The sequence below is a fragment of the Egretta garzetta genome, unplaced genomic scaffold (genome assembly GCF_000687185.1).
Source record: "Egretta garzetta isolate BGI_Z169 unplaced genomic scaffold, ASM68718v1 scaffold454, whole genome shotgun sequence".
NCBI lineage: Eukaryota > Metazoa > Chordata > Aves > Pelecaniformes > Ardeidae > Egretta > Egretta garzetta.
In genome coordinates this window covers 1,083,373-1,110,076 of record NW_009259429.1, presented here as the reverse complement: position 1 = coordinate 1,110,076, position 26,704 = coordinate 1,083,373, and the positions used below count along the sequence as shown (strand labels likewise).

The 26,704-nt window shown below is 42.1% G+C and overlaps 1 protein-coding gene across 1 annotated transcript in view; it reads left to right on the top strand.

Moving 5' to 3' along the window:
* ANO1 (anoctamin 1) overlaps positions 1-26,704 on the top strand; it is a 45,877-nt gene that overhangs the window by 4,208 nt on the left and 14,965 nt on the right. Inside the window, 13 exon segments of the mRNA XM_035892634.1 lie at positions 2,221-2,319; positions 3,895-4,046; positions 5,338-5,392; positions 8,565-8,616; positions 11,273-11,338; positions 11,835-11,890; positions 13,362-13,403; positions 16,881-16,945; positions 17,502-17,636; positions 19,001-19,161; positions 23,289-23,371; positions 25,191-25,202; positions 26,061-26,132. Of these exon segments, the coding sequence (XP_035748527.1) occupies positions 2,221-2,319; positions 3,895-4,046; positions 5,338-5,392; positions 8,565-8,616; positions 11,273-11,338; positions 11,835-11,890; positions 13,362-13,403; positions 16,881-16,945; positions 17,502-17,636; positions 19,001-19,161; positions 23,289-23,371; positions 25,191-25,202; positions 26,061-26,132 (1,050 nt within the window).

Here is a 26,704-nt window from a genome sequence, read left to right as displayed (position 1 = left end):
CATTCCTGTGAACCTGCCTCTGATCTAGGTGTTACACAAGCTCAATTCTTCCAGACTTTGATTTCAGTCCTGGCAGCGCCATCCTTGCCCACTGATTTAATACACTTCAGAGGGATGGGCTGAGGTGTTGTAAATGCCCCAATGAGGTGAAGTTTCTTACTTTTCTTGGCCAGGGCTCGTGGCACATCCACTGTTGCAACACAGCTTGTTGATGTGTTGCTGTATGTAGAAGTGAGGCTTAAATTCCCCTGAACCATAATCCCAGTTTGGTGGGTTTACAGGTACGCCGTGGTTTGAATCCACCGGTAATTCCAGTTCTGATTAAAAATACCTGATACAGAGGGTGACATTTTTATACTTTGATATAGATTTGAAGAGAATTAAATTTGTTCAGGAGGTTCTGGAACACGCTCTAGCTTGAGCACGTGGGTCTGTATTACAGTTTGCTCTTTCCATTCTTAGATAGGAACAGTACAGCTTGTAACGCCTTTCACCTGTACCCTGAAAACAGTATATTCTATTAAAAGACCATTAGACTATATAAAAAATGATGTGTGTGAAGTACTGCCAGTGTGTGATTAGTAGAAATAGGCACAGCCGTATTAATTTCAAAGAAAGCTATTACAATTAACTGATCCAACCCATATGCCTGAAACTCCTGTGCGAGAGGGTAAACATTTGTACTGGTTTTATTTACAGGATCTAAAAGTTGAGATTAAACCTGTGATCAGAGTGTATAAAAAAAAATAATCTGCCACCTGTTATTCACAAATTACAGGCATGTACATAATGATATATATAGAGAGAAAAGTAAAATATATGTTTTTGCATGGTATAATGCAAAAACCCCTTTCACTTCTCTGTCCCCCAACTGAATATAAGACTTGCTTTCTGTCAAAATTACAAGTTGTTGTAGCAAAGTGGAAGTTTGCATGTGCCATGTCATAGGTATTTAAATCCTTTGCAAAGTGGGAGGTCCCCACCTATGCCATGCAATGTGATTTCAAACGATGCAGAAGGGCTCAGCGTTCAAGCCAGGGTACTGCAAAAGAGAGAGAACCCTGTCCTTTCAGTGCAAGATACCAAACCGTATCAGGAACGTACAGAGATGAAAGCAAGTCGCAGGGATTTACATCAGCTTCCGTATCCAGCCCACCAGCGTAGGGGGAAAAACCTGCAATCACTAGGGCTTGAAAAGCTTGCCACGAAGTTGCATTGGAAGCTCTACTAATTGCAAAAAGAGCAAAGGTTTCTTAAACAGATGATGTTTACCAAGTCACTTAAACTCTTTCCAATAAAGTAATTTCAAAGGGGGGTTGGAAGCCATGCCTTATGGAAAGGCTGGCAGTCATTTATGTCCTCTGGGCAACCGATTTCTAGAGAGCCAGTGCAGAATATAGCTGCATGAAAGCTGGCGATTCCAATAACTGCATGAGCTGATGCAGCAGCAAGGTTAGAAAGATTCATTATTCATTTCAAGAGAAAGTTTCCTTCTTCTCTTCTGTTTGCAGAATGCCTGCTAGTTTGGTATCATTTGTTCAATGGCTTTTAAACAATTATTCCCATGGGAGTAAATACGGGTGGATGTGGGAGTGCCAGCAGCAAACCCCTATGTCCAGCCATCTAGAATAGAGCTCGGAGAACTAGTGGGATGCAAGCATACCCCTAATATTATCGTTAACATTTTTTTTTCCCCCCTCTTTTGTTTTGTTGAATTCTTCCTAGCAGTTTTCCTAATTAAAATGTGCCATGTTTTAATGTAGATATTCACATCTGTATCTGAGGCTGCTTCTTTCTTACTGCGGCTCTGGTCCTTTGAGATACTGAGCAGCTCTTAGGAGGCAGCAGGGACTCTGTTAATTCCAACGCACTCACCAAATCATACCATTTGGCTGGATACCTGTGCTTCAAATTTAACTGGCTTACTCTGTATTTGTGTCCGTAGTCATTAGCTTTTATTTCCCAAACAATTTTTATCTGTTTACCCTTGTGGCAATCATTTTGGAAGACAATAGCATTTTTGAGTCACGTTTTGTAGCAGCTCAGCACAGAGAGGTGTTCAGTGATTGTCCTGTTGTTAGAACCTAGCTGTCTCGAATGAGATTTAGCATGTTGGCACTAGTAGACTGTTCCTTAAACATGCATGAAACACATGGGGAAAAATACTGAATTCCCTCTCATCAGTAACCTTTTCTCTTGCTTTTTTTTTTTTTTTTTAAGACTAAAATCCATGGGGTTGGCTTTGTAAAAATACACGCACCGTGGAATGTATTGTGTCGAGAGGCAGAATTTCTTAAGCTCAAAATGCCCACAAAAAAGGTGAGTACTAATTTTCTTTTTTCCCTCTGGAAGGCATAGTTTAAACATCTGCTCATCCCTAAGCGCCTTACAAATGTAGACTTTTCTTCCCACAAGCATTTTTTAAATCGTTAACTTAACTGTACAAAAAATGAGAGTGGCAAACTTGCTTCCTGGGGACAGCAGGAAGAATGACTGGAAGGAGGAATGGAAATCCAGAATTCTCAGCCCCTACCACTATTTGTACGCAATGTGAGTGATTTCCTACAACGCCTCATCCTCTCAGCATGTTTTAAAAGAGGAAGTTGCAATTGGTGATTAAATTTATGTGTGCATTTTGGAGGGTTTTTCTCACTCAAAATGCTAGACTGCTAAAGATGAACATAAGAGTAACAATTTGTGTGCAGTAGTCTCGCTGGATTTAGCGACTCTTCGTATATGTCATTAGTCATATTTGGAGGAGTTGGGACTATGCTACCACCAAATAAATTACCTTTCAGAATATTTGAAATATCATTAAAGAAATGACAGCATATTTTCATCAATTCTAAATCATCTGTGATAGATAGCTACCTGTTCAGTGAGCATAGCTTAGAGATGGATTAATATTTAAACACATACTAAGTGCACGTCCCAGACTGCAGAGGGAAGTCTATAATGGAGCAAGAGACAGTCTCAAGGCCCAGTGTCATTTATTACAACACTAAAACGACACTTTTGGTTTGGATTTCATATTAATCCCCATTATTGCCTCACTTACCACCAATTTTAATCAGAAGCACAATTAGATTAAAAAAGTCTGTTGTGATCCTGAGGTTTAAGCTGCTTTGCCACCAAAGAAAAGCTAGGGTGGGCATTTTCTGGGGGCTTTTTGTGTGTGAAAGAGGCCACCTAAGCCTGCAGGCATTGCCCAGGAGAAGTGATGTGCCTGAGAACACCCTCAGACCCCTAAAGCCTTGCTTTCCAGCTGAGCATCTTTGTGTACTGGGAGCCCTGCCCTGCATCTGCACAGAGTTTTTGTGGTGCAGAGCAGGGAGCCTGTAACACTCTTTTGTGACCTGCTAACACAATTCCTGCAGTTAGTGCTGCAGATCTGCAGTAGACGATCCAAAATACTTTGGTTCCTTTATATGGAAGAGGGTAAACTCCTGAAACCTGCACAATATTCCCAGAAAAGCCTCCTGGGAGAGGAGACCACTTCTGTTGTTTTGCACAGAGGTTCCATAGCTCCTTCATTTCTTTGTCCCATTGCACCAAGAAAATAGTAAGTGCCAGAGGAGTGGGAGTCTCGGGAGCTGAGTATATCGGTATATCTCCAAGTAGATCTTCACTGAACAGCCCAGCCTGATTATTTGGAATCAAACACGAGCTGTGCTTTGGCTCATACAAAAAGCAATAGGCTCCCTCTGCTTGCCTTGGTTTGACTTTCCCATCTACCTACGTGTTTCTGAATGCTTTCAAGAAGGTAAGCTATACTCCTCGGTAGTTGATTCCGATGTATTTACATAATTGATAGTTTATTCCTTACAGTTCACTCTCTCTTACAGATAACCAAAGAGCAATAAACTTTTCATATTTTTCTCTTTGCCCACTCAGATGTATCAGATCAATCAGACCCATGGTCTTCTGAAAAAGATTAATTCTGTAATTCAAAAAATAACAGAGCCTATCCAGCCAAAAGTAGCAGAGCACAAACCTCAGACGGTGAAGCGCCTCTCCTACCCCTTCTCCAGAGAGAAACAGCACCTGTAAGTGAAAGCTTTCTGTAAACGTCCGTGTCAACAGGTTCCACCCTTCCTGATAGCAGCTAAGGCACCAAAAGGTGAAAGGCAAAATGAACATTAACACTTTGTTAGTGATTACTGTAAAGAATATTTCTATTTTTGCATTTTATTTTTTTTCCTCACTGTTGAGGAATGAGGCTTTGTGGAGCCCCTCTGTGAAACCTCTGTGCTGCTGCTGTGGTATATAACACATATCGATATAACTATGCACATCAACTGCTAGATTGCCAAACAAGATGCAGAACGTGGTTTACAATAGTCTCTTTTCCTTGTAAAAGCAAACGCTCGGTAAAATTTGTAGCCAGAGATGTGGGTTGATAGATTTCAGAATAATTTAATTCATCTGGTATGGGCAGCTTACACATGTACTGCCAACCCGGCCTTGACTTGGGAAACACTATGATGTCCGCGGTAGCTTTGCCATTGATTTCAGATCAGTAAGAATAGCTGTAAACGTGGGTGTAGGAAAAAATCATAAGGTGGGGCCCAGCCAAAGTTTTGACTGCCCTGGATTGCTTTGCTGCTGCTCTTCCTTGGCCAGCATCCCAGAGGAGCAGCTTTGAAGGCTGTATTTATGTACGTGCCAGCTGGAACAAGTAACAGTCCTAGGGCAGGGTTTCTTCACTGTGCATACAGGGTTTTTAGTTTTTAATCAAGGAATGCAGAACACTGATGTGTATGCTAGCTGGGCCAGTCTACATATGTGACATTGGACATGTCCTTGGACTTGCGGGAATTGTATTTATTTATTTATTTGCATGTTGGATGTTCCTGCAGCAAAGGAGCCTGTTGGCTCAGAGAAGGCCCAAAAGATGCTCCTCAGGTTAGGCCTGGATGTGCCTTACGCTCTTTGCAGTGGTGGCTTTTTTCAGTGAGACCACCTCTGTCCTTGCTGAATAAGGGAGGCAAGAGTGGCCTCACAGGGTTTAAGGTACAGACAAACTGTAAAGATTATTAGGAGAAATTCAAGGCCAGCAGCGGTTGGAAATTTAACTTAAATTTAACTTAAATGAGCATCAACAGTCTTGTGCAGAAAAACCTATAAATATATAAACCCAGTGAAACGTATAAGCGGCCCCTTTAAAATATCAGAGTTGGGGTGGAATTTCTTTTTAATGAGGCTTCTACAAGCTGTTCTTTAATGTAAGCTATGAGAGGTCCCCAGGAGAAATGAAAATATCGAAGGGGTCAAGAAGAGCAGGAAATTACTGGCTTTTTTTTTAAGCTAATGGGCTTCCTTCTAATCTTTTAACAGATTTGATTTGTCTGACAGAGATTCCTTCTTTGACAGCAAAACGAGAAGCACTATAGTAAGTACTGTATATAAATAATTTATGGTGAATAGTGCCTTATTCAGGGTGTTAACAGCCCCTTTGCCAGCTTTAGTTCGATGCCTGTTGCAAGTTTGCCTTTCTTAACCGAATGCCAGGGATCGCCTGTGACAGCCGTTGTTGAGATAATAAATAATACATTTCCAGCTTTAGCTTATGTGACAGATAGTCTTTGCTGTTAACAGGTTGCTACCTTTTGGAAAATAATTTGGATTTTCTTTCTGGATCACAGTTAATCTGGGACATGGGTTCTTGGCAGGAATGTTACCAGAAAGGAACAGATTTAGGTTCTACCACTGGTTCTGCCACCAGCTCACCTGCACCCCTGTGACTCATTTACCTTTTTGTAACATTGCTGTTCTTATAAAGTACTGGGAAATCTCCCAAGACAAATTCCAATGAAACAGTGAGGTATTTACAGGGAATATTATTTCTAGTTTTGGGGGGCAATTCTCTAGAATGGTGTTAGAAGTGTTGAGGTTTATGATTTTTATTTACCATTATTTATGATTTTTAATTATCATTGGAGTTTGCATGAGGCAAATGCAACAAGGACAGAACATTGCATCTTGTTGTGATTGTTTATGCGTCTGGTTGCCTCTGTTAGGCTGGCAAGTGCGATGTATGCATGCACAGCACTGGGAGTGGGCTAAGCCATTCCTGCCTCCTTGCTGGAGGGCCTCACTACTCCTTTGGTGCTAGCATGGGGCTGTTCCTCTCGTAATTAAACTTCTGCAGTTCCCTTACAAACATGAAGCCTAATGCAGGGATACGATATCACAAACTACATTTAAGTACTTCCTTGTGACTTACAGAACATAAAGTAGCGTGGGGGAGAAGGTGTAGCCTCCTGTATATCCATGGAGGGGGGAATTCAGTAGGATGGAGCCAGAGTCTTCTCAGTGGTGCCCAGCGGTAGGGACAAGGGGCAATGGGCACAAACTGAAGCATAAGAGGTTTCACTTGAACATGAGGAAGAACTTCTTTTCTTTGAGGGTGACAGAGCACTGGAACTGGCTGCCCGGGGTGGGTGTGGAGTCTCCTTTGGAGATATTCAAACCGCGCCTGGACAATGTCCTGTGCAACCTGCTCTGGGTGACCCTGCTTTAACAGGGGGGTCGGACTGGATGAGCGCCGGAGGTCCCTTCCAACCCCTGCCATTCTGGGATTCTGTGATTGAAAGGGCAGCTCGTATGACTTCCAGGGCAGTTGGAAGGGACCATGCCAAGCAGCACATGCTGCAACACTTCTCAAAGTATAACGCAGACTCTTTGCCTGATTCCACTGCTGCTAATCGGTGCGTTGGAATGTGACTGCAAGCACGCTTTTATCTTATATTTAACATTAGCCTTTTGGATGCTAAGTGGTTTCAAAAAGAGCTTATATCACAATTATAGCTGTCCTTTATTACTAGGATGATAAGGGGTGTAAGATATCTAACTTCCCTTTCCTGCTTGGAAATTCCAGTGTGTGGACCCCATGATGTAGTTCCTCTGTAGCTTGAAGTGCGCTGATTTGATGTGAGCGCAGGTTATCAGGGCTAGGTGAGTTTGACCAGGGAAGGCAGATGCACAGAAGTGGAAAAGAAAAAAAATGAACGCTGAATTGGTTTACTTGCGATCAAACGTGTCATTTGAGATCGGAAACAAAAGCTCTGCTTTTGTTTGTAGACTTTCTTTTATGGATGTATAGTAAAAAAAACTTGTAAGTACAGGAAACTTAAGGGAGCAAATGAAAAGTTAAAATTCACTGCAGCGAGCTCTCTGAGAAAGGTAGTGAGAAAAAATGGCACCAGAGGACAAGAGGCTGAGCAAGACTAACTGCAAAAAGGACTGAAACAAAAGGGGCTTATAGTAGAGCCTGGGAGGAAGAGGATAAGAGTTTTTTAAACCACCCAAGGAACACTGGGCATATAACAATAATGCTGGTCCTATGTTGCTTTGTTTGAAATCGCCATAAATCACCCGGTAATAAAAGATATAGAATGTTTCCCAGCATCATTTTACCTTGCGTGCGTTTCTCTTTGTATTCGTGTTTCTTAAAGTTCTCTCCTGCCTCTCTCATATGTATTTTTAAACCACAGTGCAAATATTGACCCTTCCGCCTTCTGCAAAATGAACAGGAATCTAGTCACTCCCTGTGAATCTTTGATGAATAAAAACTAAGCCAAAGACCTTTTACTTATTAAAAAAAAAACCACAAAAAAACCACAAAACCCCCAAGCATTATACAACTGGAAATCTCTCTGCGACAGCCCTTTAACTCACTGGAGTTAGAAGCCAACAGCAGGCAGATGAGCTGCAGGGCTTGCCTCCGATGCCCTCACTCCCTTCCCTCCGTGCATTGGGCAAAGCGGCAGCCAAGTTAGCGCATGGATTAGCGAGCATCCCCAGGGAACCGTGCCGCGCCTCCCCAGCCAGGCCAGGCCATGGGCAGCAGGTGGTTTTGCCTGTGGTTTTCCTCCGCTGCCCGCTTTCCCCGCCAGCCTCCCGCTGGCCAAGCCCTTGCCTCGCCCAAGAGCATCGTGGCACGGGAGCGGCGCTGGGCAAAAGCTCGACCGCTTGGGCAGCGTGGGGAGAGGTGCAAAGGTTATTTGACAATGTATGCGATAAAGCGTAAAATAAATACATCTGATTTGCCACTGAGGTCACACAAGCACAGAAATTTTAAGGTCAGCCTGTGTTAGTTAGTCCAGTCTCTGATGAATGGCTGTGTGCTGCATACACGTTTTGAGCCTGAACCTCTGCTGAAGTCCGCGGGGTGAAGCCAGCCTGCACCATTGGAGCTGAGGCAGGAGCTGGCCCGCCACACCACCTAGTCCAGGTAGAAGAGGGCTTCTCATCTTTGACCAATGTCCAACATGAGCAAAAGCAGTTGCGAGTGTTGTGCAAGTGGTTAAATGTAACCCTGTTTCCCCTGATCAGTTATCTAGGTAGCTGGCTATTTAGTTAAGCCTTTCTCTCTTGTATGGATAACTCAGCATGGAATTCTTTAAGCCCTGCTCTCCTGAATACCATGACTTTTATTAAAGAACGATGACTTCATCAGCATCTTGGTTTTGCCAATATTTGAGCTGTACACAAAAAAGATTGTGCTTGTCACTGGCAGTATCTGGAGTAACCCTTTCCTTTCTTTTATTTTACTCCTCTAGGTTTATGAAATATTGAAAAGAACGACATGTACCAAAGCAAAATATAGCATGGGTAAGGAACTTTATTTAGCTTTAAGATCGATATCGTTTTCAGATATTGAAAATAATTGCAAGTTGCAACTGGCTGTGGAGTTTAGGTTTTTCCCCTGCTCTCTAATTTGATGTATGTAGATATAATTGTTTTATTTGGGAATTTAATCTAATTAATGTAGCTGTTTGGAATTTTTTCAAATGTGAATTTATAGATTCGACTCTAAATTAAATGGTAAGCGAGCATACAGTCCCTGCATATGTTTGGTCCTTGGCAGCAGGACTGGATGTGATATAAACCCGTGGATAATACGTGCTCTGTGTTGGTTCAGTTTTACGCTCATTGAAGGGGATGAGGGTGTTACCGTGAATTTCAACAACTGCAGTGAAAAACCTATGGATTGGCCCTTTCCTTTTAAGTAGTAACCTCACATTTTTATCGTGGGGTGGCTTTTCGGTGACTTGAGTGAAATGGTCTTAATTGATGATGGCCTGAAATACTGTCCTAAGTGGAACTGAGCTTAACCCGGTGGAATGGCCACGGACTCAGGCGTGCATTGCAAACTGGCCCATCTCTTAGCCCTCAAAACAGTTGCTGCAAGTCGGTAGGTGCAAAGTTTGTTTTAGGATTTCAGCCTTAGGCTTGTGCTCCAAGAGCTAAATTCATAATACAGGTAAACAAAAATTGCAAATCAGGTCACCTTAAAGATTTGTTAGCAGCTTTTTCTGTTCAGCTGTTATATACGTTATTTTATATGTGTCGTGATATATCGGTGTATACTTGGCTGTGGGACCAAAGTTAACAAATAGTTAATGGTAACCCAAATTATATAAGGTGGAAGGCTGAATTCCCTCATATCCAAGCTTCTTAACAGACAACCAACAGCAACAAATTTGTATGAGAAAAGTGCATGAACATGGGAGAAAATGTTTGGTAACTGTTGGAATCTGTTAAAGCGTTTATTTGCCTACAAGCAGTTAAATAAAACAATGGGAACTTGAATTACAGGTAGTTCTGTTCAATATTGACCCATCTGCTGCTTAGAAATACATCAAATAATAGAAGAATATTTATGCCAGAAATTATTTCCATGCTTTTGACTTTTCTGTTGAAGCAACAACACACAACATACAATCATTGAGTCCTTATATACACTAAATTTTGGTGTTCAGCCAGTATTAACAGAAGTACTGTTTCCCTGTAGCATGGGAAATACAAATTAATCTGTGACTTTCAGGACCCTTTTCGCGTCTGGCACTGGATCATTTTCACTGGATATTATGTATTTGCACTCTTGAAAGGGGAAGGTCATATAGCTTAGTTTGAATTCTTGCCTTGGAGTTGGTTACTCACTTGATTTATTTTTTTTCCTTTTTTTTTTTTTTTTTTGGTCCAGAAATGAGAAACACATTAGAGATTAGTTGAATAGGGCAGAGGCTAAAGGAAAGGAAACCATTAGGATTCCTGGATTGTTCTTCCACCTGAGACTGGCGAGGTCACACAGTATTCCTAATAAAAATGTCACTAGGCCAGCCTGTCCATGGGTGTACTCCGCATAACTCAATCGGTTCCTTTGTATTCCAGTGCTGGAATGCTGGGTTACAACCCAGCAAAGGTTGCAAACAGATTTGAACAAACACCGATAATGCTGCAACATTTCTGCCCAGCAGGAAAAAGGCAGCTGCCCAGCGAACACTGCCATCTTTGTTATTTATTTTGCTGATTTGTGAAAACATGAACCTGTCTTGGTTGTTAAATACTGATACGTAGAAGGGTACTACGTAGCTCTTCAGTTGGTCGCGCAGCCCTAGAAAAATAATTTATCTGCTCACTAGTTGCTTCTGCCAGAAGCATGGAAACATTTGCAGACAATTCCAAGTGCTGTATAATCTTAAATAGGACTTTGAAAATTAATGATACTGCAGGATACGGAGCGCTCCTGGAGCAGTTCCTCCAGCAGGTGATTAGTATCTCAAAAATGTTAATGAACTTTAAAAATTCTCCGTTCAAGAACAATAAAAAATGTCTCGGTGAACCTGCGGTGAGCTGTTTCCTGGTTCATAGCCACTGTTCCTTCCAATCCAGTCCCGCACTCTTTTAGCAGTGAACCGATGGGCAAGATGGAGCACACCGTAGCACATAATTTTTCTTTTCTTTTTCTAAGTCCTTTTATATTCTCCATTATACCAGTGGCCAGTTTTTTGGGTTTTTTAGTTGGCATTAATCAGCGTTGCCTCACACAAAGACAAGTACTTGACTTAGCTCCAATTCAACACCCCAGACTGGTTCGTTGAATCCCCAAATGTAGCTTCACGGATAACACGACACCTTCAGACGTGGGTAATACTCCATAACTGGAAGTAGCTATATTAATGCCAGCAGCTGCAGCAAGAACATTAGAGAAGTAATGTGCTACAGACCTCAAAGGTCCAGGTCCAGCTGAGTGACCTTTGGGAATGGTACAGCGGGTGTCAAAGAACCCCTCCTCATTGTGCTCCTCCAAACTTACACGTTAACTCCACGCCACCCACCCGTACTCTGGCCTCAAGTTAAGGAATGGTGCTGCACCTGGGAAGGCAGGACTCCACAAAGTCCCTTATGCCGCATACATTATATAGATGAAGCAGTAATTGCTTTCAGCCTCATGCATGTCACTAATAAACGGATGTGTAAACAGGGAAAGGAGAGGGAAGAAAGAAGGAAACTACCCTTTTAAATAAAAGACGAAAATGTGGTAAATATGGTAAATATTACGCCAAGGTCTTCGCAAAGGCTTTCGCTACAATTTCACTGATCAATCTGAAATCTGAATTCAAAACTTTGTGTGGATGGTGCGTGCGTATGCGTGTTCCCGTATGCCATCAATTCCAGCCATATTCTTCTTGTGATCGAGCCTTCTGCTACACACTTTCAAATCTGCAGGCTTGCCCTTAAATCAAACTGACTTTTCAGAAAATGTAATTTATTTTAATGACTAATTTCAAGTCATTGGCTTCTAATTCTTGATTCTCAAATATATATGACTTCCTCTTGCTCTCTGCAGTTTTCCATTTCATAAAATGAGTCGTTTAATAACGTGTATGATTAAAAGTGAAACTATGTGGAAAGGAATGAGATGGCAGAAAAATCATTATCTGACCAAATGGCTGTTATTTTGAGGGAAATCTCCAGGAAGTATGATAAAGTGAGACTGTCTAACCTCGAAATTGTAAATAACTATTATCTCTTTATTTTTCAAGGGATCACCAGCCTGCTTGCCAATGGAGTTTACAGTGCCGCATATCCTTTGCATGATGTAAGTGATCTTGGAATATATTTTACATGCCTACTCTCTGACACCAAGAAATCCTTAATGTGTTACGTGTGAGTGGCATCATCCCAAACACGAGCGTTCGGATCCTGACTTCCTGCTCACTTGTATCATGATTGAGGGAACTTCTGCAGGTTTTGTCCATCCCTTCGCTCACTTTTAATGAATTCCTCACCTCTGTTCTACCTTTGATGATTGTAAGTGACATTTGAACAGAACATTAGAAGAGTTGTTTCGGTGGCTTAGCAAATGAAATGCTTCTGTGGCTTTCTGACCTTCTGCTCCTGAGGTCTCTGGCATCTCGCTGGCATCCCCTTTGCAAGCACGGAGGTGTTGGTGGCTGTGTGTCCGTGCAATTAGTTGCCACCAGAGCGAAATACAATAAGCAAGAATTCGAAGTAATGTATTCCATGGGACTGGATGTGGCTGCAGACCTTCTTACTGATGAAATTGCTTTGGGGCAGTTCAGTAGGATGTTAAAGAGTGTGTTTATCAAGCGGGTTAGAGAGAGGTGGGGAACTTTGGTGGCACTCATACCCGACCAGGGGGTCCCTGTCCTGCCAGAGGTGCACAGCAGTTGGATGCGGATTACATTTTTACTTGGAGGTTCAGGGTACGACTAGAACTGACAAACCCACACTCTTAGCTAGACCCTTACAGAAAGGCTTGACAGACGTCAAGGGGACGTGGCAGCTGCGCTGCTCACGATGTACTGGCAGTGTGAGCCAAGGGCCGTCGAGCCTGGTGCCGGTTTTCCAGCGTGGGATGTGAAGATGAAGCATGTCTCCCTAGTTTTCTGCTCCCCTCGCACGCGCTGGTTTTACACGGGACCACGAGTGTTTTATCTCGGTGTAACTGAGACCAGAGCAGCCTCCTTATCTGCCTGATGTTTATCATAAATGTCAGGCACTCTTAAACTACAGCGGTATCGCTTAGAAATCCAGAAAGGTTAAATAAACTTCTCCGCATGTACTTGTCTCACATCTTTAGACAGCTACTGATAGTCCTGTATACAAGTTATTTATTGTCTTAGTTTACTCCTTTATCGGATTTAAAAATAGCTCCAAATTAAAACCTCAAATCTAATCAGCCCTGAGTGTTTGGAGAGCCTGGATAGGGATCAGCTCTCTCAGCTGGTCTCTTCTCTTTCAAGTGGACTGAGCTGAACCCCAAATACCGTGGCAGCACCGCATCCTTTCCCTTGACATTTTTAGGCCACCTTTATCACTTATTCATTCCTTTTTCCCTAGTGACAGACATTATTACTCTTTCTTAATGTGCCTGCTGACAGAAGACAAAGTGTGCTATGACAAATGACCTCCTAAAATACAGCATTATTTTACCGATTGCTTTTTCTGTTTTTGATGCATTAAGTGAGTGGGATACATGGGTATGCAAGACGCATAGCAGCTCCGGGCGCGACTCACTGAATGACGCAGATTTTCTTTTTTTAAAGGGTGACTATGAAGGTGAAAACGTTGAACCTAATGACAGAAAAGTAAGTTGATATAAAGGGGGTTTAACATATTCACAAGAGTCCCGGCCTGAAGAGTCACCTGTTGGAATCTGGACGTTTGCCAGGATTTCACAGAAAATATCGCAAGAAGGCACTAAATGCCAAGCAGCAGAAGTACCAGAAGTACTTCCCAGCATTTAAAATTGCCCAAATGTGGAATGCAGTATGGATATGTATAAATCACCAAGCTCGATAATGATACATTTCTTGCCATGTTGGTAAGAGTATGGACAGCGTTCACGTATAGCTTTGAAAGTTCAGATGACGTAATTTCAGGCCAGCTCTGATGAGAATATGCTCAGTCACATTCTGGTATCTGCAGGTGATGTAGATCCTGGGTCGCTCCTCAGAGAGCTCCCGTCTCAGCACTGCAACCTCTGCTGAGTTAATGTGCTGCTGGTCTGGAGTGTGAGGATCACGGCTGGGAGGGGAGGAGGGAGGCCGTTGGAAACATAAGCATAAAAGGTATTGGGAAAGATAAGGGTTGAATATTTATCAGAAATGAGACATTCTCAGCAAAGTTTTAATGTGTGCTCTTCAGCCAGAATCTGCCCAGTGGATGTATGCTGATGCATTGCATCACTTTTTGCATAAGTCGGTGGTTTCATTTGTGTTTCTGTTGTCTGTGTATGGGAAGACATTTGTTCATTGTAGTAAAACAAGTAGGAATTACTCTAAGGAAATACTTTTCGTAAGAAAAAGCAAATTTTTCACCCTTTGCAGAAACGTTTTCTTAAATTTGGAGCACAATTACTACGTACTCCCTGTCACAGCTCTGTAAAGCAGATGATAGGCTTTTTTCCTTTATCAGCGAAAAACTGAAGTAGAAAGGTTACGACCAGTCTTCTCAGGAAGAGCTACTAAATTTGGGTGCCATATATGTCAGGCTTTCAGAGGTGAAAGTTTCCCTTTCCAGTTTGTTTCATGGTCATGTTTCCAAAGAAATGCTGTGGACATTCAGGTCGTAGGAAAAGCAGAACTATGGTCCTTCAGGTTGGTCATACAAAAATAGGTACCCAAAATTAAAGGTCTCCCGGGCCTTAAGGTGCAAATGGCTCATCAAAAGACAGCGACTGTTATTCCCCCCCCCACTGATTTGTGTTAAAAATACCACATACCTCTCATTACAGTATGAAGCAACACATTGCTCAACCAAAAATAGGATGAAAGTCCACGTTTTCTCAAAGCATCTGGATTATCATCTTTATTACTAACTTTTCAAACCTCACAAATTCACTCATTTCACAAGTTCACTGTGTGTCTGGAAATGTTTACCTTGGCTTTTGACTTCCAGTTCCCTCAAATAATTTTTTGGTGTGTTTTGGCATGTCCCTTCTGGTTTCTTGAAGCTTTCTTTAATCTAATCCAGTGCTAGGCCAGGCTTGTGCCTTTTTTAACAACAAAATTAAAGATTTGAGGCATAGACATGAAGTAAATATTTAGGGCTAGTGCGCTGATCTCCTCTAATCATGTCTTTGAAGCTGTGCTTTGAATATCAGGCTGATAAATGTCAGGATAAATGAGATAATTCACTTGTACTTTAGGCACAAATTTGGTTTGAAGTGTTGTACAAAACTGAAACATGGCACTGATGCAAAATCTCCTTAGCTTAGTATTTTCCTGATACGCCTGGCCAGTTTAGATCACGGAAAAGGAATCTAATTTCCAGCACAAATTTAGCTCGTAAAAATGGAGTAAAAAAATAATAAAAGGGAGGATCTTAGCTAGTGCACATGGATGTTGAGGTGTCCCAGATCATTAATTGTTTCCCAGACATAGGCAGCTGGCCTTAAACTTTTGGAAAACAGGGTTGAAAGAAACCTAAAGCAGAATAACAATAAAATTTGCAGGAATGTTGCTGTTTAATCCGGGCCTGCCTTTAGGTTTCAGTTTCTGCTCTTACTATTGTAAGGAAACTAATAAAGATTAAGGATTTTGGGTTGTGGAGGGGAAAACCCAGAGTCCACTTACTTTTACAGAAATATGATGTCAAAAATATAAAGAAGTATTTTTTTGAATGACCCAAGCCATTTGCATGAGAAGTACAGCAGTTCAGCTTGGAAAGTTTGTGTTCGTGATTTGGCAGAACTGCAAAACTGCTGTTCTCTGTATGACTTCCCTGTGATAAAACGCCGGGAGTTGGGATGGGGACGGGCAGCAGCGGGATGGCTGGGCTGGCCAGCCTCGCTTTGCTGCATCTCACTGGAGAGATGTAGGAGGCTGGTAGCTGTCAAGTTTCTCATGATAAAATAGCCTGCAGCTTTAAGCAATAACATCCTGTTTGGTCTGTTCTTCCATGAACAAGATTAATAACGTTGCCCTCCCTGTGACGATAACTGGTTTAGGTCTTGGTTCCCCGTTGCAGTTTCTTCCACAGCTGAGCTGGTTGTGCAGCCTGCACCCACTGATGGGGGTTGGTGTAACTGAGCTCTGGAATTTTCTGCCTTTTTTTTTTTCTTTATTACCCAATCTTCAATGAAAAGCAATACCTCGGCAGTAATCAGCTTGTGCTCTTACATTTGAGAGAGCAGTAGAAGAGGAAAAAGGAAAAAGGTGATATTGCCAGATGAATTAATGAAAGCAGGAGTGACCATCAAAGCATCTCCTTGAAATATCAGTAGTTGGTCTGTGAACGTCCTGCTACCAAATTCATGTCACTGGGTTGAAGGAGGGAGAGCAGCAGTGCTTCACAGGCAGATGTAAAGCTTCTCCTCCCCTCATCCCACAGAGGAGGTGATGGCTGGGTGGCCAGTGAGCACACTTCATCTTCACTGAACTGAACTAAGAAAAAAAAAAACACCCAGGTCTGAGAAGCGCTATTTATATGTTTTATTAAGTACAGGATAAATTGAAGGTCTTAGAGGAACCTATTTTTGTGAGGGATTCAATTTTATAAATCACTAATGGGGACCATTGTTTTCCTTGGCCCGTATCCTAACCAAAAGGATGAGTGGAAATCATCGTGTTCTTTTAGTTTAAAGCTGAAAAAACTCTTAAATACAGCCTTTGAGGCACCTCTGCACAGCACCCCTTGATGGATGCTGAGTGTTGTAGTCAGTATAGTGAAAACAAACCAGCTTATTCTAGTTTTTTTCTGTCTTGTAACTCAAAGCATATTCATCTTTCACATCCCTTCTGCTGGATACCTCCTACAGATCATAAAATCAGGACTACTCTCCCTGTCCCTGCTATAGTTATCCATCAGTCCAGTTGCTGAAGAGCCTTTTAATGTACAAGAATTCGTCACTGCTTTATACCATGCCAAATCATCAACTTTGTTTTTAATACTTAACGAGGAGCGCATGGATTGGCAGATATGTGTTGAAACCACAAAGTGGTGAGACCCAGATCCACAGTGTGAGCTCTGCAGTTTGCTGCAACCAAAGGAGAAGACACTCATGGTACACGGTTTAGCTTTAGTGAAAGCTTTAGCTTTTGCCTTGCCTTTCTGTTCTACAGCTCCTGTGTGAGGAGTGGGCGAGCTACGGAGTCTTTTATAAGTATCAGCCAATTGACCTGGTGCGGTGAGTTCAGCCCTTCATGTCGTGTTTGCACGGGGCAGCGCTGAAGCTGTGCGCCACGATGCTGGTGCAGGTGTCCCTGCGGGGATGCTCTCCTCAGTGTCACCCCGGGGGATGCTGGAGAATGGGAAGTCCACTCGGGGGAAAAGGAGTTTAGAAACGCGTTGATGTATCCCACCTAGTGTGAAAGCTTGCAGGGGACATATTTTTAATGAGTTTTGTTTGCTCGTGGTGAGAGCTGAGACTCTCTGAAGAAAACGAGGTGCTTTTTTTAAGAGGATTCACTCACAGAATGTCTAAAGATACCAATTTACACAGCAGAAACACAGGGGAAAAGATTACTAGTTGGACTGACTTGCTTTCATGGTGCCTGTATCTCTGGATTAACTCCAAGCATCATGAGAGAGTCCTCTGAGAAGAAAAAAATTCCCACAGGTCATCAGATCTTACTTTCTCCATGCCTAATCCAGCTGTGATTCATAATTTTAGCCATGTTATATTTTAAGAAATACAAAACATTTCTCTCTCTCATTTCTTTTTTTTTTTAAATGTATTTCAGAAAATACTTCGGAGAGAAGATTGGACTATATTTTGCCTGGCTGGGAGTTTATACACAAATGCTTATTCCGGCTTCAATTGTAGGGATTATCGTTTTCCTGTACGGCTGTGCAACTGTGGATGAGAATATACCAAGGTGAAATAAATAAACAGGTTCTATTATTGGAGGCCACTAGAAACTCAAAGCAAAACATTACCTTGCTCTGGAGATGTTTCTCACTAATACTGTGCTGAAACTGTGCCTCCTGGTTTTTGGGGCTTGCCCTGTGCTGCCCGCAGCCCGGCACCCGTCCGCCTTTGCTGGCCATGGTTTCCTGGGGTCTGTCTGCCAGCTGGCGCTGGCCGGAGCACCGTGCGCTCCCACCACTCCCCCTCCTCATACCCCACACGCTTCGTCTTTCGGAAGCTGTGCTTAAAATGAAGCCACCTCCATGTGGATGGGGGAGCTTGCAGTCCCACCGATTGCTGCTTCCAGTAGGCGATGGAGCGCTACCGAGGGCTGAGTGGGCAGCAGAACCGCAGTATGTTTTTAAATCATTAGCATTTATTGTTAATATTTCTTGTGGAGTTTGCATTGATGTACTAAAAATAATTCTTGGCTGGTTGCTCAGGTGTGGGTTGGTTTTTTTTTCCCCCCCCTAACTCAGATCATTATGTTAAAACAAACCAACAAAATACTGCTAATGATGGGGTTTAGTGCTTCCCATCATAAAATGCTGAGGAGGGCATTGTGTGACATAAAGATGAATCAAGACTATGCATGCCTAAAATAAGCAATTGTGGTGAGATTACCAAAATCTTCATGACCTGTTATTTTTGATTTTTAATAAGTTTTGTGTTGTAATATTTTTAAAGCCCCATGATTTTGCATTATTTACACTGCATGCATCATCAGCTGTAGATGACAATCACATCGTTTGTACAACCAGCATGAGCACCAAGTAACAAAGCAGATAATGAATATCAAAAAATAGATGTATTTTCTCTCTTTATTAAGATTGTTTTGTACTGCTTCCAACCATTGAAGAAAGTCAAAGGGAGGGTCGCTGTTGCTGCTTCACAGATGGAGTGCAGAGAAGTTAAACTGGTTGAACTCCAGTCACTTGATACTCAGCACTTCCCTTGTATTTTATTGCTCTAGTTAGTATTTAAAAACAAGAATGGTTTTAATTTTTTTTATTTTTTTTTATTTTTACTGTAAATCCTATAGTAAAAAGCATAGGGCCTTATGCCTCTCATAATGTTATCTCTTATTCCCTGGGATAGAAGCAGGGCTGGGGACAGAGGAAGACAGCAGCCTTGCCTGAGGATTTCAGCCCCTACAATGGTGTGGGGTTATGGGCAGAGCTCCTGGCCGGGGCGGGAGCTGGGAGGCATCGTGAGGGCAGCATCTGATGGTCCTACAGACCAGAAACAGATGCTGTGCAGAGGAAAAAAGATCATGGAAAGATGGAGCCGTACTGACTGTGCTTTTTCTTGTATCCTGTTGTTTCGCTGCAGTATGGAAATGTGTGACCAGAGAAACAATATCACCATGTGTCCCTTATGTGACAGAACATGCAGCTACTGGAAGATGAGCTCTGCTTGCGCAACTGCTCGCGCAAGTCATCTATTTGATAACCCTGCAACTGTCTTCTTCTCAGTCTTCATGGCTCTCTGGGGTAAGAAGATATATGCTTTCATGTGAAGTTTTTAATTATTTAAAATACAACAGGAAGAAACAGAAGAGATAAAGCGGTGCATTTATACTCAGGCAGTTAATTATATAAAGAACTTCTCTTTTTTTTCTTTCTTTTTTTTCTTTCCCATGAAACTGTCACCCCCAAATTTATATTCTGGACTGAAGGCTAAAATTCAAAGAGTTGCTCAAGATGAATATCAAATGAAATTGTTAAGCATCTGTCATAAAACTGCTGCGTGGTATGTCAAAATTTCATTAACGGGATTGCACAGCTTGCCAAAAAAAAAAAAAAAAAAATCTATTTACAGAGCCAGCTTCCACTTTAGAACATTACAGGAGAAATGTATTAATGTATTCTGGGGTTGCAGGGAGCGCTCCGCAGGGAAGTGTAATGGCCTGTAGCGTCTCAGGACAAACCAAGATTGATTCTTGAGTGTGCTCTGAGATGCATTAAGTTTACCAGCAGGCAAACATCATGCACGTAGACCATGAAGCAGGAACAGCGGTGTTATAGGTATTTTTTCTGATGCTGACTGCCCTTGTACTTTGAGCACATCACTTAACCTTTCCTGGCACATCTGTAGAACTTGGTTAAAAATATTAAGCCTCTCATGAAATCTTTGTGAGAGTGTCTTCAGGAATGGTTACTGAGGGCTTTTCTCCTCCCTGCTGGAGGAGGAGTGGGGACCTCCTTGCTTGGGCACCCCAGCACCAGACACGGGTGGTGGAGGAGAGGAGCATCCTGTTGTCCTCGCCGTGGGCCAAGAGGGCCTGGTAAGATAAATGGGACCTGATGGGCTCCAAAACCCCTGTTTGTAACTGGGAGCCCTGTACAGAGAGGCTACAGAGAACAGGGAAATGTGCGTTATTCCCCCCGGCTTCGCAGTTTGATAGACACATGCTTCTGGCACCAGTGAGAGCAGCACAAGGTGATGTTTGCCGCTCCTGTACGCCTTGTTGCAAGTTAGCAAATAACCTGTTTTGGATTATACTTAATCCTAAAAAACATAGGCCAAGTTTTTGTTTGTGCTAGTACGTAGGGAACTGTTCGTATGTTAACGCTCATCTGAACTGATTTTAGTACAATTCGATGTAATTCACTGTAGAGCAGTGTCTTTTTGGCCAAGGTCTCCATTTGAGATAACGATGTTTTAGATGCAAAGCTAAGAGCTTGTTATCAAGTACCATAAGGAGAAGGGGAAGGACAAGGATGGTCCTGCAGAGGGATTTGGGGAACACTGGGGAGTTGGGAGCGCCACAGGTTTGGAGGGGAGCGGGGGAGGTTGAACTCCACCAGCTTCACAGCAGAGAGGAGGGACCACTGTCTTGTGGATCATCTTGCCGTGTAGCATATAGGGAGAAATGTGATATACCCCAAAGCAGGGTGCAGTGTCAGAGACTTTAAATAGTCTGATTCTCTCACGTGGAGAGTCAAGTATTCGGTTTCGTTCTCACTCGTTTACCATTACCATGAACCCCACGTGGATCTCGGCACATAATGCTCTGTTGTCCAAAAAGTAATGCTGTTTGCCTCCCTTTCCTTAGCAAACAACTGTGTGCTCCTCCATCTATTTTTTTTACGTTCTAAGGCAAAGTAAGGGAGATTGGCAGAAGCCAGTTTCTGTGGTCCGTACAAGACCAAGCTTAATATCTGAGATGATAGTTTTGGAGTGGGATGTGAAATTCCTCAAGCCCTTTGGAGTCAACATAAAATTCTATAGTGGTACAACAGCGTATAAAATAAATGTTGTTTCAAAAAGATCTTTTTGAATTGGGAAAATCATAACTTTTTCCACATAGTTTTGAATTTGCATTACTGCAAATTTCATTTCTAAAGGATTTGTTGAAATGTTTTTTTGAAAAATGAAACGAGCACTTTATTTTTTAAGGAAATAGTATCAACAAAAACTGGCCGCTTCTAAATCTAGGCAACATATAGTCTCCAGGGCCATTTGTGAGCACGTCTGCATGTAACAAGGAGTTTTATTAGGTTCATGTACAGCTGAAGAGTTGAGGCAGACCCAAGTAACCTGCTCAGGTGACCCAGGGCATCCTTAGCACAGCAAGAAAATTAGCCCAAGTTCAGGGGTATTATTGTCAGCAACCGTTTGGCCAGGCTGTCTTTGTATGGTGGTGCTATTGTAACACCCTGGAGAACTCCACTCACACGAGCGTTAAACCAGCTATAGCACCAAACCGAGCCCCGATCAGAAGTTCAGCATTAAACATGGACCATGGCCCAATGCTGTTTGGTATTAAATGGCATTAAAAATGTTGGAGAATCCTGATAAGATCATTTTGGCAGTAACCTTAGGTCATTTTTAAGCTCCACTGATGCGTATGGGCCCAGATGGAATATGAAAATGCAGTCAAAGCGGTGGTGCATCACTACCTGGCACGTTTGCCGAGAGATTCCAAAATGAGCTGGCTGTTTCAGATGCAGTCTTTTCATCTTGCGTTGTTGTAAGTCAGAGCCACGGGAGGATTTCCTAGTAGCACTGAGAAACGGCATCTCGTTCGTGTTCCATATTTCTCGCTGTATGTGGAAGCTGCAGACCCCCGGCATGAGAACTGCTGGCAGCGGGGAGGGGGGAGGCAATTCCAGGACCATGACAGAGACCCTCTTAAGACACAGCTATGGCCATCCCGATTTACAGGATTTACAAGCCTATGACTTGTAAACGGGCTCAGTTGTAAGTTTTGCATGTGAGAGTTCCGCTTGGAAGGCAAATGAATGTCATGACTGTAGACTGGTTCTAGTCATGAGGGTGTCCTTTCCTCTCTACTCAACTTTCTTACCCTCTCCCCGCCTCCATTTTTTTCTGGATACAAATTTTTCTGAGCACATCTGTTAATACTCACAGTGGGAAACTCCCCTGGGAACACCATTTCTTGGTAGACTCGCCTCTTTTCATACTCACTTATTTATTATACAGCACTGGTGTATTCCCAGCATCTAAATATGTCCTCTGAGAACTCACTCGGTCTCAGAGGCAGATAGACTGATATAGACCGGGATCATTCGTTGGGACTCAAGAATTGCTTTAATGAGGTTTCTTTCCTGTAAGTCTTCTCCATCAAAAAGAAAATAGCCATGTTTCTAATGAGAAAAGCCCTTAAAGGGTTCCTCTTCTGCAGCCTGCCCACCTGCAGCTTTCACATCGGCATGAATATTTGAGTTTGGGTGTGATGATTAGAGCGAACCACTATTATGACCACTAGATGGATGTAATTATAACAATATAAAAATGCTTTATCTTGGTATCTTTGAGGAAATATCTATACCATCAGCACAAGGCTAGTGAAATCATTCATGTTTTGTATAGGTAAAACACAGGGTTGTGGGGACTTATGGATGGAATCATATGCAGGTGAAGACCGACAATATCAGTAGTCACACATACAAATATCTAAATAAGTTTGGGTGTCTGACTTTCTTACACCCTTAAAAAACTGTAGGCATCTTTCTACGTGAAGCTGTGGATGTTAATAAATGCCCTTTCTTGTAGCATGCCTAGACAAAAATGTTGGCTCCTAGCGTTGTTAATCAGTATTTCCCAGATACATTACTGTTGAATAAAAGAGCAACAAAAATGAAGTTAACCTGTCCTGGTGTATGAGACCTTTTGGAGGTGAGAGCCTGCAGACATACAGCAGGCGAAGTGGAGCATGCCCAGCATGCCTCCAAAGACAAATCCCAGAGGCTGATGCGATTTTTTTTTTTTTTTGTAAAATGTCAAAATAATTGTTAAACTGTTGTTTCAGCTGCCACCTTTATGGAACACTGGAAGAGAAAGCAGATGCGTCTCAACTACAGGTGGGACCTGACTATAAATGCCCTTTCTTGTAGCATGCCTAGACAAAAATGTTGGCTCCTAGCGTTGTTAATCAGTATTTCCCAGATACATTACTGTTGAATAAAAGAGCAACAAAAATGAAGTTAACCTGTCCTGGTGTATGAGACCTTTTGGAGGTGAGAGCCTGCAGACATACAGCAGGCGAAGTGGAGCATGCCCAGCATGCCTCCAAAGACAAATCCCAGAGGCTGATGCGATTTTTTTTTTTTTTTGGTAAAATGTCAAAATAATTGTTAAACTGTTGTTTCAGCTGCCACCTTTATGGAACACTGGAAGAGAAAGCAGATGCGTCTCAACTACAGGTGGGACCTGACTGGGTTTGAAGAGGAGGAGGTTTGTCCCTTCAGTTCTGACTCTTTGACATCTGCCGTGGCGTTGCTGATAGCTCCTTGCCCCGAGCCTGTAGACATTGCCTCACAGGGAACCACTCTTGGGGCGGTTCCGTCATTTAGAAGAAAGGAAAATCCTGTGCATGAACTATTTGAGGTTTTTATAGCAAGGGTATGACTAGTATGTCTTGTTGCCGTAGAAACGTAATTGTATAGCCACAAAATCTAATTTTTTTTCAAGTGTGTAGTTGGGTTACACCTAGCAGCGTCGGCATGGAATATACAGCTCAGACCTTACTCCTGGGCTGATGTCAGGGTGCTAACAGCTAAGGACCTCGTTCGTCTCACACTGCTGTAAATCAGAAATGAATGTATTGAAGTTGATAAAAGTTACAGCACTGTTAAAAAGCACTGAAAAATTCCTATTAACTTTTAACGATGCAGGATCAAGCCCTGACTTGGAAAATACTTACGAAAATATTGCCAGACATGAGGGCTTGGGGCATTGGGAGGGACACAGTGTGGAGGTGGATTCTTTTTTTTCATTTGCTAAAAAAAAAACAAAACAAAAAACCCCTAGCCAGGCTTACACTAAGTGTGCTAAATAGCATGAATCTGTATAAAAAAAGGTCTTAAAAATCAATTAGTTTTTAGAAGGAAAGGAGAGAAAATCCTCAGCCAGCTGAGAAGCTGTATCCCACCTTTTTGTTTTTCATTTTGTCGCTTTACAAAAAAGGAGACACACCGGCTGGGACCATAAAGTGGTCCCGGTCCCGGCAGCCTCGCCCTGGACTGTACTGCAGTTCAGAGGCAGCAGAGCTGCCCGGGTCCCTTCCATTTTCCCATTTTCCCATTTTCCCATTGTATGTGATGAGCTGCGCTCTGAAAACCCTGCAGCAGGATCTGAGCCTGGACCCACGGGTTGTGCAGGCGTCCGCCGCTTTGTTTGCTGGCCAGCTGGCTTTTTTTTTTTTTTTTTTTCTGTTGTTATTATTAAAAGAAGTATGACAGCCCTTGTAATATCTCTAGATGTTCTAAATAGATACACAACAAATCTTGCTCACATGAAACAAAAAGCTCACTGGCCCTGGGTTTAACGCTATACAGCTTGGTGAGCCTGGCACAGTTCCTGTTCTCCTCACCCCCAAAATCTTTCTGCTTGAATGATCTCTTCTTAATAAATTTGTCTCCTCCGTAATATATTTAGGCTTGCTATGCCAGCAGCCTCTACACCATGCGCTTTCCTAGATCGTACCTATTTTACTGGGAGAGAATATAGGGATTTATTTCCTGGATACTATACTGCTCTTTTATTTTTGGTAACTTGTTGTTAGCATACAGAAAGTGGAAAGGATTAACTGTATCTTTCTGATGTCTATCCCCTTCATGTCTGAATTCAGAGCTCTACACAGCTAAACCAGCAGCTGTTAATAAAGTATATTCTTTGTTTTGTATAGTCAGCTCTAGAGAGGTGGGTTTAGCAAGGAATTTAAGCCCCTCCTATTTCTGATTTGGGTGAAACTTAAGCTCATATCACGTTAAAGAGTTGAGGTTTCAAGGGATATAGTAAACCCTGAAGTATCTCATCTTCCGGTTGTTGTAGGGACACCTATTTCCTACAATACTTCCAGTAATGTAAATAAATGTCATAGAACATGAGTAGACTGATTTTCTCTGGTAGTGTCTAAGCCATCCACTGTACCTATGTTTGTTTCATGTAATTTTAAAAATATAAATCCAATATGGTCTGCAACAGTTCAGTAATCAAATTTTTGTTTTTTTGTTTTTCTTGGTTTTCATGGTTTTTTTCTGGTTTCCTGAAGGAGGCAGTCAAGGTTTGGAAAACACTTTTTTTTTTTTAATTACTCCTACCTTTTTTATTACATGTCTACTGATGAATGTCATCTTTTGATCTCCACCTCTTCTTTTTCAAGCATCAGATTTTCTTTAGATCTCCCACTGATTGCTTTGCCTTTACACCCTCCCCCTCTCCACTTGTTCAGACTTTTTTCAACTCCGTTCTGTTTCCCATCCAATGCATAATTGTGAATTCGAATCTTTTGTGAATGCGTAATTATCGTGAATTCTGAATCCGTCGATCTTTCTGATTCTTTCGGCTGTCTCTTACTTCTGAGTGTTTCCTACCCCCTCTCCTTCAATGCACATGTGTAATCAGTGGATGCTGTCCAAGACAGGATTAGGGGAAGACCCCAACTGAAGTTTCCTGGGATCCCAAAGCCAAGTATTTTGCAGACTGACAGTAGATAAATGTTTCCCTCGTGAGCTGAGGAATGCTGAAATGATAGTTAATGACAAACGAAATCTAGTTTTTATCAAAGAGATAGGTAATTAAAATCTGTTCCTCATGTCACATGGTATGAAGCACACGTGCTGTCTGCAGGTCGTGCTGTATACTCTTATGTATTAAATTTAATCTACATAGCATTGCATGTGGCTGGCTGACAGTGCAGATCATTCTGCCGTTGCTGCTGTAGTACTGCAAATGAAACAGGGTTCAGCATTTTTGTAATTACAGTCGACTATCAAATGACATAAGTGACATACCGAGTGAATTAGAATTCAGTTAGAAAACTTGGAAATGATCAGGAACTCGACCTGCAAAAACAATTCATATATAGCTGATATAGAAAATAAATAATTTTGCTGTTTATTAAATATGATTTATTTCACAGGATCACCCAAGAGCAGAATATGAAGCTAAAGTTTTAGAAAAATCACTGAGGAAAGAACACAAACATAAAGAGGTATGGTAAAAATACTCATTTATTTCACTTATAAAAGGCTTTGGAAAAGGAAATCATCAGAGCAGGCACTGACCCAAGGCTAAGAAATAGGTAAAAAACAGAGTCACTGCACGTTGTGTTTAAATTCCAGATGTCTTCGGTTCTGGCGTATGTGGGATAGTCACTGTATGCCAGCGTACAAGACCTGATGAAGTCTAGAAATGTCTTTAATAATCAGATACAGGAGCGCGGCTTAGGGAAGCTAATTGAGCCCGACTGAAGGGGCACTCACGTTAGGCTAACAAATCAAGTTTGAGAAAACTGTAGCAAGACATCTTATTCTGTGCTAGTATAAGTACTTAAACCCTCCCAGGAGAGCTTCTCTGTCTCGCTAGACTATTTTTTTTGTAAATAAAAATATTACTAGAGCATTAATGAAGAGTACTAACACCAATTTCCTTGCCAAATTCCAGCTCTGATAATAACTTTCTGCCTTTTAAAAACACACGTTCCATTTTATCTCACTGAATGAGGTAGCGCTCACTGCTGCTTTTTAACTTGCTCTTTTACATCGTCATTAAAAAGGTGCCGCT